Source organism: Hippocampus bargibanti, linkage group LG13 (assembly GCF_051943395.1).
Source record: "Hippocampus bargibanti isolate YZ-2025 linkage group LG13, ASM5194339v1, whole genome shotgun sequence".
Lineage (NCBI taxonomy): Eukaryota > Metazoa > Chordata > Actinopteri > Syngnathiformes > Syngnathidae > Hippocampus > Hippocampus bargibanti.
Window position 1 is genome coordinate 3,729,531 of NC_142746.1, and position 15,001 is coordinate 3,744,531.

At 40.5% G+C, this 15,001-nt stretch overlaps 1 protein-coding gene across 1 annotated transcript in view; it reads right to left on the minus strand.

The window, feature by feature from the left end:
- piezo1 (piezo type mechanosensitive ion channel component 1 (Er blood group)) overlaps positions 1-15,001 on the minus strand; it is a 106,864-nt gene that overhangs the window by 37,681 nt on the left and 54,182 nt on the right. The window contains 9 exon segments of the mRNA XM_089011746.1: positions 116-225; positions 325-494; positions 2,722-2,860; positions 5,896-5,996; positions 6,928-6,987; positions 8,884-8,966; positions 11,491-11,580; positions 11,779-11,944; positions 14,606-14,702. Coding sequence (XP_088867872.1) covers positions 116-225; positions 325-494; positions 2,722-2,860; positions 5,896-5,996; positions 6,928-6,987; positions 8,884-8,966; positions 11,491-11,580; positions 11,779-11,944; positions 14,606-14,702 — 1,016 coding nt within the window.

A 15,001-nucleotide genomic window follows, 5' to 3' on the forward strand; every position in this document is an offset into this window, starting at 1 on the left:
ATTTTTTCGGACTCCATTGAATATCGATATAACGATACTTTACTGTATATATATATATATATATATATATATTTCTGTATATATACGTATGTATGTATTCATTCCTCACACTAACCTGTTTTGATTTGAGCATTCTGTGTCATTTTGACTCATATAGGTATCCATTGTGAGGCCCTCACAGGCTTGAGACAGATCAGCCATTGAGCCTGGTGGAGTGTGACAAGGCTGCCAACATAGTTTTGCAGGAATTAGAGAGTATTTCAGGGAGATCTTATTACAATATGATTGATTTGAGAAAAAAAATGATTCATTAATTGTGTTTACTTGTATCTTGTGTATGAAGAAGTAGCGTTCATTGCACAGAACTGCTGATGTTTCTCGATACTGTTTAGTTAGCAAGTTGAGCCACTGGATCAATCCATCGATGACAGCTAGTAAAATGGCCCATAAGAACCGTATCATATCCAAGATCCTCTGAACAATCTCTCCATGACCTATGGAACACCAACAGAAAGAGTTGAAAAAAGAAACTGCATAATTGTAGAGAGGAGACATTGCTTTCAAAACAAGGTAAGACAAAAAAAATGAATTTTCAATTGTACTTTTTCCTGTCATTATTCACACATTCAAAGTCCTTATTCTCAGTCCTATACTTTTGGCGTTCCATTTCTCTCTTTTCTGACGGGTACACATCACTCCTTTCCTTCTTTGACCAATAGTCGTCCATTTTCCACTGGCACCCTGTAGGTCAACAGGGCCGATGGTGGTCGGCCTCGACCGATCCGGATTCACAGGTTTGATTTGCATGTTTGTTTAAGCCAAATATTTACGTCGGATGCCCTTTCTGACACAAGCCTCTGTATTTGCTTGGGCTTCGGACCGGCAAAATAAGACACTGGATTGTGTAACATTGTGGGGTTTTATAATAATAATAATAATCCATTTGATTTCTAAGCGCCTTTCAAAACTCTTAAGGTCACTTTACAGTCACAGGATAAGTTTTCTCTGTGGGTGAGCAGCAGCAGCCACACGCGCTAGCATTCACTCAACCCCTGAAATAACTCAAATACAGTGGTACCTCGGTTCTCGAACGCCTCACAGTTCGAACAAATCGGTGTTCGAACAAAATATTCGAGATATTCTTGATATTCGAGATAATCGGTGTTCGAACGCCAATACGACGCGTGAGTGCGTACGCGAGGGTGGGGAGCTGAGCGGCGCACGGTTGTATCGCTCTCTCCGTGACCAACTGTTGTCGCTAGAGGACGTGCTGCGTTTTGCTCTAGCGTTTAATATAGGTGTACGAAGAGTTTTAGCCCCTATTCATGCCTCCAAAGAAAGTAAGGGCTGCTTGAAGTGACAAAAAAAGTAGTGCGTACAACTATTGCATTTAAGAAAGAAATAATCGCAAAATATGAAGGATGTGTGCGAGTGTCTGATCTGGCGAGGGAATACAGCATGGCGAAATCTACGATCGGTACGATATTAAAGAATAAGGAGGCTGTGAAATCTAGTGATGTGACCGTGGGAGTGAGAGCAAGTGTCATTGGATAGATATTTGAAGAGAAAAGAACATCCTGTAGCCCAGTCATCCGTAGCTGTCACGTTCCGAGCGAGAGTGACGGCAGATGACTCGTCGGAACGTAGTGGAATGTTTGGGATCCCAAAACAGACACATATTACCCAAGCAGGATGTTTACTCACAAATAAAAGAAAACACAGCGAGTAAGAAGGCAGGGGGTGAGCCGACCCGCTTACTATGCCAAAAAGCAAATGGCACACGAGGGTGCAAAATTACGCAATCCCGGAAGATGACATAAATTTACGGGACGCAGAGAAAATACCTCGGACCGGATACACTCGCGCATCGAAGGAAGAGTCCAGGTACGGTGGCGAGGTGAGTCAATCATCCGGCATTGGCGAGGTGATCGCGAACCGTATAAATGCCCCGTGTCCATGATTAGAGAATTGACAGCAGGTGGAGAACGGCCGGGAGAGGCAGCCCCCCCCCCCCCACTGTCAACTCGCAAGTGACAGGAGCAAAGAGATGGTTTCGCTGTTCGAAAAAAAAATCGCTTTTCGAACAGGGTCCTGGAACAAATTATGGTCGAGAACCGAGGTACCACTGTAGATAGCAAACTAGCTAGCTAGCAAGTAGATGGCTAATAGCTAGTGAATTGATAGCCATTAGCTAGCTAACAGCTAGCCAATAGCTAGTGAATAAATAGCTAATAGCTAGCAAATAGACTGCGAATAGATAGCCATTAACCAGCGAACAGATAGCCATCAGCTTTGGAATAGATAGCTAAGAGCTAGCGAATAGATAGCCATTAGCCAGCGAATTTAGCTGGCGAATGAGCCATAGTATAAAAATCACAGTACAAATCCACCCCCCATACACAAAAATGCTATCATGTCACTTTTACTCCGTTATATTCTGAAGACACAAATGTTATGCTGTTCAGTTATGCTCCTCTCATTGTGTTCTTAATCAAATAGTCATGCTTTAATAATGCTGTTGTGTGAACCTAGCTAGGCCTCTTCATTCCCATCAGAGGTGTCGTGAAAGCGTGTCCTGATGGTTTGGTGATATGGATGCAACAATTGATTTTTGTGTTGCAAATTGAGTTTCTTAGGTACAAAATTGCAAAAAAACTGCCCACCCCTTCTGTATACTGTACTCATACTATTCAGAACAAAGTGCACAACTACAGTCGTTACCTATCACTGAGCAGGACTCTTGTGAAGTCTGTTGCGTAGCAGAGTCATCCTCAATTACTTCAAGTCTCTGAGATCTTCGGTTACGTTGATGCTCTTTTAGGGCTCTTTTCACATTTTTCACCCACGCCTGATAAGCTATCTGGAAGACAACAGTGATTACATCAATATACAATATACATTGAGTGGACACAACAAGACAAACAATTGTACAGTACATTATAATGATATGTGATACAAAATAAGGATCAAATATCCATCCATCCATCCCTGCATTATTCTCGGATGTGTCACGTCCAACCAAAGCGAATAGAAGCCTCACTTTGTTTGTAATTATAATACATTTTATTTTCAAGCGCCTTTCAAAGCTCTCAAGGACACTTTACAGTCACAGACAAGTATAGAGAAAAAAACCAGATACAATAATAAATACATAAAATAAAAATATAAATAGAAACAAGAGATAAAGCTACACAGAAAATGCGATTTTAAATAGGTCGGTTTTGAGATGGGATTTGACGGTGGGAAGAGAATCAATGTTATGAATAATGGGAAGAAGTGAGCTCTAGAGTTTGGGGACAGAGCAGCTGAAAGCTCTGTCCCCATCATGCTGAGATGGACAGGGGGCACACAGAGGTGGAGGGAGGAAAATGATCTGAGGGAACGAGAGGGAATAGAAATTTGAAGAAGGTCAGATAGGTATGGAGGGGCAAGGTTATGGATAGTTGTAAATGTATAAAGAATAATTTTAAAGTTGATTCTATATTTGACCGGGAGCCAGTGGAGCTCTTGGAGGACGGGGGTGATGTGGTGAAAGGGTTAGGTTCTGATGATGATCTGGGCTTAAGAATTCTGGATGAGTTGAAGTTTGTGGAGAAGTTTCTGAGGGACACCAAGGAGAAGTGAATTGCAAATGGTCAATTCAGGAGCTCACAAGTCTAGGAACGAGGATAGCAGTGGTGTGAGGGGTGAGAGACGGGCGAAGACGATTGATATTGCGTAGGTGGAAGTACGCAGATCGGGTTAAGTTATTTATATGGTAGTGGAAAGATAGTGTGCTGTCAAGGATGACACCTAAGCTTTTGGCCTGATGGGAGAAAGAAACGGTCGAATTGTCAATAGTGAGAGAGAAACTGTTAGCTTTGTTCAAGGTGGATTTGGTACCAACGACCAACAAGGAGAATTTCAGTTTTTTCACTGTTAAGTTTGAGGAAGTTATGGGTAAACTGGGTGTCATCCGTAAAGCAATGAAATAACTGTTGTTATGCATCATGGAATTTCAAAGTTTGATTTGCTTTTGCAGGCTGAATACAATGATGTGGCTGGCCAGTTTTGGCCCCCCTTGACTTTGACACCCGTGTTTTACAGCTAATAAAAAAAGAAAAATAATAGAATGGCATTGCATCATAATGGAAATTGTGAATCAATCAAAACTGAAAACCATTATTTTACAGTTAACCCAGTCTTTTTAATACAATCTCTGTCAGCTCATGATAACACAATTGCAAATGGGGCAATCAGGTAGGTCAATAGAAGTAATCAGTATAGCCGCAGGGAGTAATCCTCTGTTCCCCCCAACCTGAGGGCAGGGAACTATCATAGCAGAGTCTGGACAGTAGGGATCTATCTATAATAATAATAATAATAATAATAATAATAATAATAATAATACATTTTATTTCAAGCGCCTTTCAAAACACCTATCTATCTATCTATCTATCTATCTATCTATCTATCTATCTATCTATCTATCTATCTATCTATCTATCTATCTATCTATCTATCTATCTATCTATCTATCTATCTATCTATCTATGTGTGTATATGTATATGTATATGTGTGTGTATATGTATATATGTGTATATATGTATATGTATATATATATATATATATATATATATATATATATATATATATATATATATATATATATATATATATATATATATATATATATTAAACAGCTATGCCCTGCCAGTGATCAGATACCCTGCAGGAATAATAAGGTGGCCAAAGGAAGAGATTCAGACCACGGATGTTAAGACCCGAAAACTCCTCACCATGCACGGAGGGTTCCATCCCAAGTCCAGCACCCTGAGACTGTACACAAGCCTTAAGGAAGGAGGCCGGGGACTAGTGAGTGTGAGAGCCACTGTCCAGGATGAAAGATCCAAGCTCCATGAATACATCAAAGAGAAGGCTCCAACGGATGATGTACTCAGAGAATGTCTCAGTCAATGGGGAACAGAGGATGAGGTGCTGGAAGAGGGACAATCATGGGAGGAAAAGCCCCTACACGGGATGTACCACCGAACCATAGCAGAAGTGGCTGATCTCAGGAAGTCCTATCAGTGGCTAGAGAGGGCTGGCCTAAAGGACAGCACAGAGGCACTCATCCTGGCTGCCCAAGAGCAGGCCCTGAACACCAGAGCCATAGAGGCAGGGATATACCACACCAGACAAGACCCAAGGTGTAGGTTGTGCAAAGAGGCACCTGAGACAATCCAACACGTAACTGCAGGGTGTAAGATGCTGGCAGGGAAAGCCTACATGGAGCTCCATAACCAGGTGGCTGGCATAGTCTACCGAAACATCTGTGCGGAGTATGGACTGGAAACCCCAAGGTCAAAATGGGAAACACCTCCCAAGGTGGTGGAGAATGACCGAGCAAAAATCCTGTGGGACTTCCAGATACAGACTGACAAGATGGTAATGGCCAACCAACCAGATATCGTGGTCATAGATAAAGGGGAAAAGAAAGCCGTTGTCGTGGATGTAGCGGTCCCGAGTGATGGGAACATCAGAAAGAAGGAACATGAGAAAATCGAGAAATACCAAGGGCTCAGAGAGGAGCTGGAGAGAGCCTGGAAGGTAAAGGTGACAGTCGTGCCTGTGGTGGTCGGAGCACTTGGGGCAGTGACCCCCAAACTCGACGAGTGGTTGCAACAGATCCCGGGAACAACATCGGATATCTCGGTCCAGAAAAGCGCAGTGCTGGGAACAGCACGGATACTGCGCAGAACCCTCAAGCTTCACCACCTTCAAAGAAGTACAGATGATGGCTGAAGAAAGGTTCTCATCGATCTTGTAGATCTATTATATCATGCAAGTGATCACAACGTTGAGGCTGGTCAGTGTTGATAAAACAGAAAAATAATTACAAAAGAGTGCCTGACCTGATAGGCAGTCTGTTTTTGAGGCTTCTGTTCCTCTGGCAGCAGTTCATGTTCACCTTCACTGTCTGAGTCAAAAAGGTAGTACCATCCTGAATGCAGCACTGTGGTCAAAGAATTAGGTTATTCTTACTCTTCTTGGTAACCTTTTCGTGTAAATACAGTGATACCTTGGCTTACGAACTCAATTGGTTTCCAGACAGAGTGTGTCAGGCGAAAAGTGTCTATCCCAAAAATTAATTTCCCATAGGAAACCGTTAAAATGAGAATAATCCGTTCCCAGGTCCCCATAAAACATAATTTTCTACTTTCTAATTTTCCAAGCCTTAAAACTACACAAAATATACCTTATTTTATGTATAATAAATATGTATAAACTTTACTGTATAATAAAGTTGTTTTATTTACCTTTGTTGGAATGTAGTAACCGGTTTCATCTTGATGGAATGGAGTAATTGGGAGTAGTTTCATCAGCATTAAACACTTGAGGAATGTAGCCTTCTTTCACCATCTTGAAGAATGATCCCTTGTAGGTGCTTTCTCTGCCATAATTTTACTTTGTTCCTCATCAATTGTGTTCTATTGAGCTGGGTTGATAGTTTTTTGCATCAAATGTAGAGATGGCTTGTGCAACCTTGCCGTCTACACTCCGCTTTAGAACTATCAAAGTTGAAATGAGTCCAAATTTCACTGCTTTCTATCCATTTCATCACTCCCTCTCTGTCGTCTGCCTGTCTCTTTAATGTTTAACCCCCCCCCCCCCCACTGCTGCGTTCTTGACCAATCACGTGGCTTTAACCGAAGACTGGGGGCGGGGAATAGAGGACAAAAACAGTCCCCTGCCATTTTCTTGTTAGTAGAACGGGCTTGTTTGTATCCCGAAAAATAGTTTGTATGCCAAGGTAAAATTTTCAGAAATGTAACTTTGGTAAACCGAAAAGTTCGTAAGCCAAGGGGTTCGTAAACCGAGGTAGGTATACTGCAATCACAAGTACATGTCGAATTTCTCAGTGGCATTGCATCTGTTAATTATACCTGTTGCATGGTCAAGACACGGTTGAGACCAGCCTTCTTTGTTTCGCTGTGTCTTTGTTTCTTAGAAACACACACAAGGACACACAAAGATGTACATACTGCACATAAAATTTAGTACAGTCGTGTTTGTATACTGTATATACGATATGCAGGTTTCACCTGGCTTCTTTGTAGTTCAGTTTTTGCAGCTTCAGTCTTTCAAGAGAATTTCCATTTAGGACTATAACTTCATCTATTAAAGGACAACCAACGCCTCCGGACAAGTTGTGTCCATAATTTGTAAAATCGCTTAAAATGACTTCTACTGATCTTATTTTACAAAGATTGCACCATATATAGCTATATTTTATGTTTTAAGACTCGAGCTGAATATTCAGGAAGTCTTGTTTTTGAGTTAGTGACGGTCTGGAACGCCCCTGACCGAGAAAGTAACACACAATGAATTTTGGGTACTATATTTGGTCTGAAAACTTCGTGTTGATCTGTGTTGATGGCTAAATTAGAAGGAAAACACATGAATAATGCCATGGTGAATCTTTGTGTGTTGCACCAAGACTACTATTTGATACTAGTTGAAATCAGCCCATTTCCAAAGGAGCTCGTGCGCTATCTTGTACATTTTCTGGGCGCTACATTGGAGTCCAGATGCCTCAAAATGATACGGAAGAGACATTCTGAGGTCATTTTGAAGTATTTTTGTAACACTTTAAGTCATTGTTATTGTTGTTTTTTTTTTGCATTTGACTAAAACTATCAGCCTGCGTGTTTTGGGTATCTTAAATGCTATAAAACGTTTTTCTGATGGCAGTTAGGAAACAAAAAAAAAAACGGTGTTGGTTGTCCTTTAAGGGTTTAACTCATAATTGTAATTATTTTCTTGCAATTTTTCTTAATTGTACAATGTCAGACCACTAAAAATAATGACTTTCGGGGGCAAATGTGTTTAAAAAAAACTGTACATGAAATTAGAGCTTGCAGAATTTCACTGAAAAAAATTTTGAGGATGTGGATAGGTACACAATCACGGTTGTAATATATGAAAAACAACCAACAAAATTGCACATGGAAAAAATATATACAATACAGCAAGTCCTCAAAAGTTCAACTACAATATAGAAAAGGACCATCATACAGTGTCTGAAACAAAAAGTTACCGGACACCAGGGCGAACAACTCTGAAAAGACGACTAATCTAAAAAAAATTGTTGCAAAGTATTAAGGATTGATAATCAGAATATATAACAGAACAACACTTTAAAATGAAGTAATTGATGTACCTACCACACATGCTCCCTTGCTTAATTGATGGTAAATATCCCTTGCGGATGATTTTGCTCCAGTTGTCGTTTGTCCATACACTGTTCGGCATGTGGCACAATGCAATGTTTGCGTTGCGTCGTCTGCTACAAGTCACGTGAACTGTTCTTTCTCCGATGCTTTTAATGTACGTTTACGTTTTCTAGCGTCCTAAAATTTGTTCGCTGCTTTTGAATCTTTCTTCTGGGGCTGAGGTTTTGGCTTGATTCCTACCCACTTATCCATTTTTCTTGTGTTTTCTGTGGGTCTACTTTGGAAAATGATATGCAAATGCACCCGGAACCACAAAGTTATTCGATGCAGGCTTCTGATTGGATTGGCTGTCGAGTATACAAATTAAACGTTTGATTTGAAAAAAAATTGACAACTTTTTGAAGAAAAAAGTTGTCGGCCATCCGGGCGGAGACATTCAGTAACTTGTACGACCGACGTAAAAGTTGCACGCCCCGGGCGCCCAAGCAGACGTTATTTCAGACACTGGTATATATCAATACATATTTTGGTCTTGAAGTTGTAATTGGGGCAGGAGTTCTAAGCCTAATGACTCATATAAGGCATGCATGGATAATTGGAGACCATGTTTTAAGAAGGCATACACATCTCCCCCATTGTCAGTAAGGTTGCACCCGTGATTCCTACCAGCACTTTGCCCATGATTGTCTTCTTCAATGACTTTATGTCCATCTCTATACTTCTGCTGTTTGGAGCGAATTCTGTGCATTCTGGCAAACAATAAAAAGAAGATAATCTTGCATTAGTAGTTGATGGAGAATAAGAAGTTATCATATTTTAAAGTTTCATGCTGTTATATGCTTAGTCAACATGTGTGACTCGAATACACAATTCAAGCATAGACAACCTGGGGTCAATCTGAGGTCAACAGACACAGCTTGTAAAACTGTCAAGTTGTGTCCATAATTTGTAAAAAGGCTTCAAATGACTTCTACTGAGCGTATTTTACAAAGATTCCACCACATATAGCTATATTTTAAGTTTTAAGACTCGCGCTGAATATTCCGGAAGTCTTGTTTTTGAGTTGGTGACGAGTCCTCACCCTATGTCACTGAAGGAACGCCCCTGACAGAAAAAGGACACATTGTAGCAGTCCTTCCATCACGGCAATGTATTTTGCTGTACTTGTTAGGTCTGAAAACTTTGTGTTGCACCAAAAAGAGGCAGAAGAGGGCGACAAAGCTCCGTGTAAGAAATTAATCAGCCTGTGGAAACGGGCTGATTAATTCCTTACACTGAGCTTTGTCGCCATTTTCTGCGTCTTTTTTAGTACCACATTTGTCCCCCGATTGCCTCAAAATGGCACAGAATAAATTCTTTAATCGATTGCAAACATGTATGCTTTCCTCTTCAGAACTATTTGAATCATATAACTGGATGAGTAACAAGAAAGCATAATTTCCGAATCTGAAGCCATTGTTTTGATTCTCCAGCAAGGCAAGACGCCTTGGCGTGACACCACGAACAAGGGGGCGGGGCCTTCTGAAACTGGTCACTTCCGGGTTTATTTTTTTGGCAGATTTTGGACACTTTAAGTCATTTTTATTGGTGTTTTGCATTTGACTAAAAATATCATACTGCGTGTTTTGGGTATTTTAGATGCTATAAAACGTTTTTCTGATGTCAGTTAGGAAACAAAAAAGTGATGTCGGTTGTCCTTTAAATTTGCATATACTCTCAATAAATAGTTTGGCAGAGGGCTGCAGAATTCAGGCGTCTGTCATGAATGGCTGCGTCTCCTGCCGGCAGTAAAGACAATCTTTCTGGGTTTGAGACTTTGTCCACAGTGTCCGATCAAACATCTCTGACAGTAGTGTAAATCGAATCACATGCATTCTCGAAAGGTAATACGGTAGCTCTTAAATGTTTGACCATATTACTGTCTATTGGAGCAGACATCAACCCCATTTTAATCTTTAGTTTATGACTGTAGATGAAAACATCAATATTTACGACAGTAGATAAAGGATATCGTCACAGAACAAGGCAATACAAGGAAAGGTATCTTTCTTTCAGATTTATTGGAGATGCAACGGCAACAATGTACCCTCTAAATTTTGCAACTGTGCACTGGTCGCACACTATCAGCATACAATAAAACCTAATCAGCACAGTGAACACACTGCAAATTAATTAGATACAGTGATACCTTGGCTTACAAACTTAATTGGTTCCCAGACAGAGTGTGTAAGGCAAAAAATGTGTATTCAAAAATGTATTTCCCATAGGAAACCATTAAAATGAGACTAATCAGTTCCCAGGTCCCCATAAAACATAATTTTCTACTTTCTAATTTTCTAATCCTCACAACTACACAAAATATACCTTATTTTATGTACAATAAATGTGCTATGGTATTATAATTAAAGAAATAAACTGTACTATATAATAAAGTCATTTTATTTACCTTTGTGATGGTCGTTGATGGCTTGCTGGAATGGAGTAGCCGTTTCATCAGCATTAAACACTTCATGAGGAACGTAACCTTCTTTCACCATCCTGAGGAATGATCCCTTGTAGGTGCTTTCTCTGCGATAAGTTTACCTAGTTCCTCATCAATTGTGTTCCGTTTAGCTGGGTTGATAGCTTTTTGCATCAAGTGTACAGATGGCTTGCGCGGGTTGTTTGTGGAGCCTGATTGATGGGATATTTTAACCTTGCAGTCTACACTCTGCCTTTGAACTATCAAAGTTGAAACTCTCTCACTGTCGTCCGCCTGTCTCTTTTATGTTTAAACCACCTCCCCTCACTGCTGTGTTCTTGACCAATCACGTTGCTTTAACCAAAGACTGGGGGCAGCGAAAAGAGGACAAAAACAGTCGGCTGCCATTTTGTTGTTAGATGAACGGGCTCGTTCGCGAATGACACATCACTTATTGAGGCAGCTCCGTGTATGAAAAAAGTCCGTATGCCAAGGTAAGATTTTCATAAATTTAACGTTCGTACACCGAAAAGTGCGTAAGCCAAGGGGTTCGTAAACCGAGGTATCACTGTATAGGCTTCTCTTCTGTCACCTGGCTGGGCCGGTTCCCCTTTTCAAAGACATTTGTTTTTTGATCTCTTTGCTTGAGTGATGTACTGTTGCCGGATGGAACAGAGAAGCTGGTACATTTTCAAACTAAAACACTTTTCAAATAATAACATAAATATAACAGAAGTAAGGTAAGTTATTTATTTTTTCTGTGCGGGGGATTGGGAACCATAGGTCTAAACTACAGATTTTTGAACACTTACGATCTCTTGAGTTGTGTTAAGGACTTGATCTCAGCCTGTTGGTGTGATTTAATGTTTTTCATTATAGTGGCTTTGAAGAGGTCAAACCCCCTGCAAAAGAGTAAAACAGGAGGAACAAGTTATTGCATTTTTACCTGCAAGTAGGGAAATGTGTAAAAGGTTCACAACTTAACGTATGGATGGTGTTTTTGTGGGAAAAAAAGAATACCGTACCCACCAGGACTGTGCGGTGTTTTTCTTTTGTTCATAACTGTTATGTAAATTACACATTGGTTGATCGTGACTTACCTTGAGGCTTGTTTGTGAAATGCCTGCGACTCTGCTACAACGTGGATGAAATAGAAACTGAGGAAAACCCGTCTTTGCAGCAGCAGGAAGAGAAAACAAATACTGTCCCAGATGATGCCAGCTTCCTCTATCGGGAGGCTGCAGGATTTATCACTAACTACATTTGCTGTCGAGACAAAGAGCAAAAGGCGCACACATCCACAATTAAAACATGTACAGGTAACTTCAGACTTACGACCAGCTCGACTCATGACCACCCGTACTTATGACCACGACCTCCAGACTCTATTTTCTAACATTTTAAGAGGGGGAGCTTGCGAGTCATTTAGCCTCCGAGTCTCTATTCAACATTTTGAATGTATTTCGACTTACGACCATTTCGACTTACGACTGTTTGGTCAGAATGGAACTCGATCGTAAGTCGGATGTAACCTGTATGTGTTAATCGATCCAGATGTTTCAAATACAATTTTGAATATCTACACAATTCTTCCATTGCAACAAACTCATGTCACTTCATAAGCAGTAAAACGTGGACCTTTAAAATATTGTTTAACTGGTTTTAATTTGCCACCAAAGTCAAGCAAGAAAAAAAGTTCAAGTTCTGCCTATAGTCGGGAAAAAAATGAAAACGTTATTTTCTTATGACCTGAAGATATCATATTTTCTGGTGTATAAGGCTCAGCCTTCATTTTCTTCAAAAAAATGAAATCCCATTTCTCACAGTCGAGAGTGAAATCTCGCAGTCGAGAGTGAAATCTCGCATCTTGATGTAGAGGGGGGCCAATTTTGCGTAGAGAACATGGTAACTCTACCCAGGAAGGTAGGAATCAAACTCTGAACCTCTATACCAGTGGTTCTTAAACTGGGTTCGAGCGAACCTTAAAGGACAACCGACGCCTTCGGACAAGTTGTGTCCATATTTTGTAAAATCACTTCAAATGACCTCTACTGAGCGTATTTTACAAAGATTCCACGGCATATAGCTATATTTTACGTTTTACGACTTGCGCTGAATGTTCAGGAAGTCTTGTTTTCGAGTTGATGACGATGCCTGACGTGATGTCACGTCTGGAACGCCCCTGACCGAGAAAGCGACACACAATGCATTTTGGGTACTTTGTTTGGTCTGAAAACTTTGTGTTGATCCGTTTTGATGGCGAAATTAGAAGGACAACACATAAATAACACGATGGTGAACTGTTGTTTTGCACCAAGACTACTATTTTATACTAGTTGACACAAATTCCCAGCAGACAAATCAGCCCATTTCCAACGGAGCTTGGTCGCCATCTTGTGCATTTTCTCAGACGCTACATTGGAGTCCTGATGATTCAAATTGATACGGGAGGACTTCTTTGATCAATTGCAAACATTTATACTTTCCTCTTCAGAACTACAGTAAAGTCTCGTTATATCGATATTCAAGGGAGTCCGAAAAAATATCGATATAACCGGGACTATCGATATATCCGACCCTGTTTGCATGTAATTTTCTCCGTGCGTGCATAGAAATAGTATCGATATAACCGGGACTATCGATATAACGAGACTTTACTGTATTTAAATCATATTCATAACTGGATGAGTAACAAGAAAGCATCTTCTCCGAATCTGAAGCCATTGTTTTGATTCTAGAGCAAGGCAAGACGTCCTGGCGTGATATCACGAACAAGGGGGCGGGACCTTCTGAAAGTCGTCATCTCAGAGGTCTTTTTGAAGTAGTTTTGGGACACTTTAACTCGTCTGTGTAAGCTCTCAGTCGTACAGGAGTGGTCCATCGATGAGAAGATTTCTTCAGCCGTCATCTGTACAAATTTGAAGGTTTCGGACGTTTCGCCTCCTATCCAAGAGGCTTCGTCAGCGAACTAGTCTGACTGGTCGTATCAGCCATATTTATATATCCCTAATGTCCAGACATGGCGGCGCCGGACACAGCTATGATAGGTCCCTACTCTCAGGTTGGGGGGAGCAGAGTACCACTCCCTAAATGGTGTTGGTTGTACTTTAAGGGTTCGATGAGTCAGTCTCAGGGGTTCGGTGGATCCTCTGCAGAGGTCCACCCCTCAGTCTAGTCTGCAGTTAGTGGGCACAGTCATTGAAAGCGTCCTGCTCTGAGATTTCCTACCGGACCGCTTTAAGGTCGCTGGTTTATGCAACAGAGTGAGAACTCCCTATCAAAACGCTTGAAGAGGGCTGTAAATGTGCCTGAGTGAGACTACCTTCCTAATATTTTAATCCATGCTAACTATGTTTGGGCAAAAAGAAAGAAAGAAAAAAAGAAAGTGGTCGGACGAATATGTAAAACATGTATTTACATGTATCACGGAAGATGACGGGAGTCAGCATCCCATCTGCATTATTTTCAATGCCAAGTTGAGCAACTCAATTCGTTTCATGCACCAGTAAGTAAAGTAAGTAAGTAAATATATCATATTTTATTTAAAGGGTTCGGTGAATGAGCATATGAAACTGATGGGGTTCGGTGCCTCCAACAAGATTAAGTACCACTGCTCTACAGTATACTGTGAGGTGGATGTGCTAACCTTCCACTATTTTTTGAACGATTGAAACCGTTTTCACAAAGGTGGCCTCAGATCACTTGGTATACTTTTGTTTGGTGATCAACAAGCTCAGAAGTCAACATTATTTCAGTTTTTTTTGTGCGATTTGAAAGACATTTGTCACATCCCTCGTACGTGCATTTGATTTTTGTACATTCAGCATTTGAGCATTCACATGTGATTTCTACTGAAGTCACACATGCTGGACAATAAGACTTGCACTTTTCCATAAATACCAAGCAGCAAATGACTATGATACTTACGGTCATAGTATCCCTTGACTGTACAAACTAAACTGAAGAGCTGGATCATCCAGCAAAAGCCCTTCTGCATTTCAATTACAAAAACACATGCCAGAATCTGAAACAAACAAATAAGAAAACAGTAAATCAACACCGAATACCAAATTTAAACAGTTTTTCCTCAAATACTTTTGTGTAATTTCATAAAATTTAACAGATGGAAAAAACTCAGGATTTTCTCTAAATTCGCACAACTAAACTGTGTAACTGTGTGGAGCAAGCAATTTGGTGTGTGGCTTGTGATTGAAAGGGTGTGAGGAAACGCTGTGTCATTGAATGCTGTTACATGCAACCAAAAATGCAGAATTTGGGTGTCCCCTCACACTGACAAAACACCACCAAAGTCGATATGTCAAA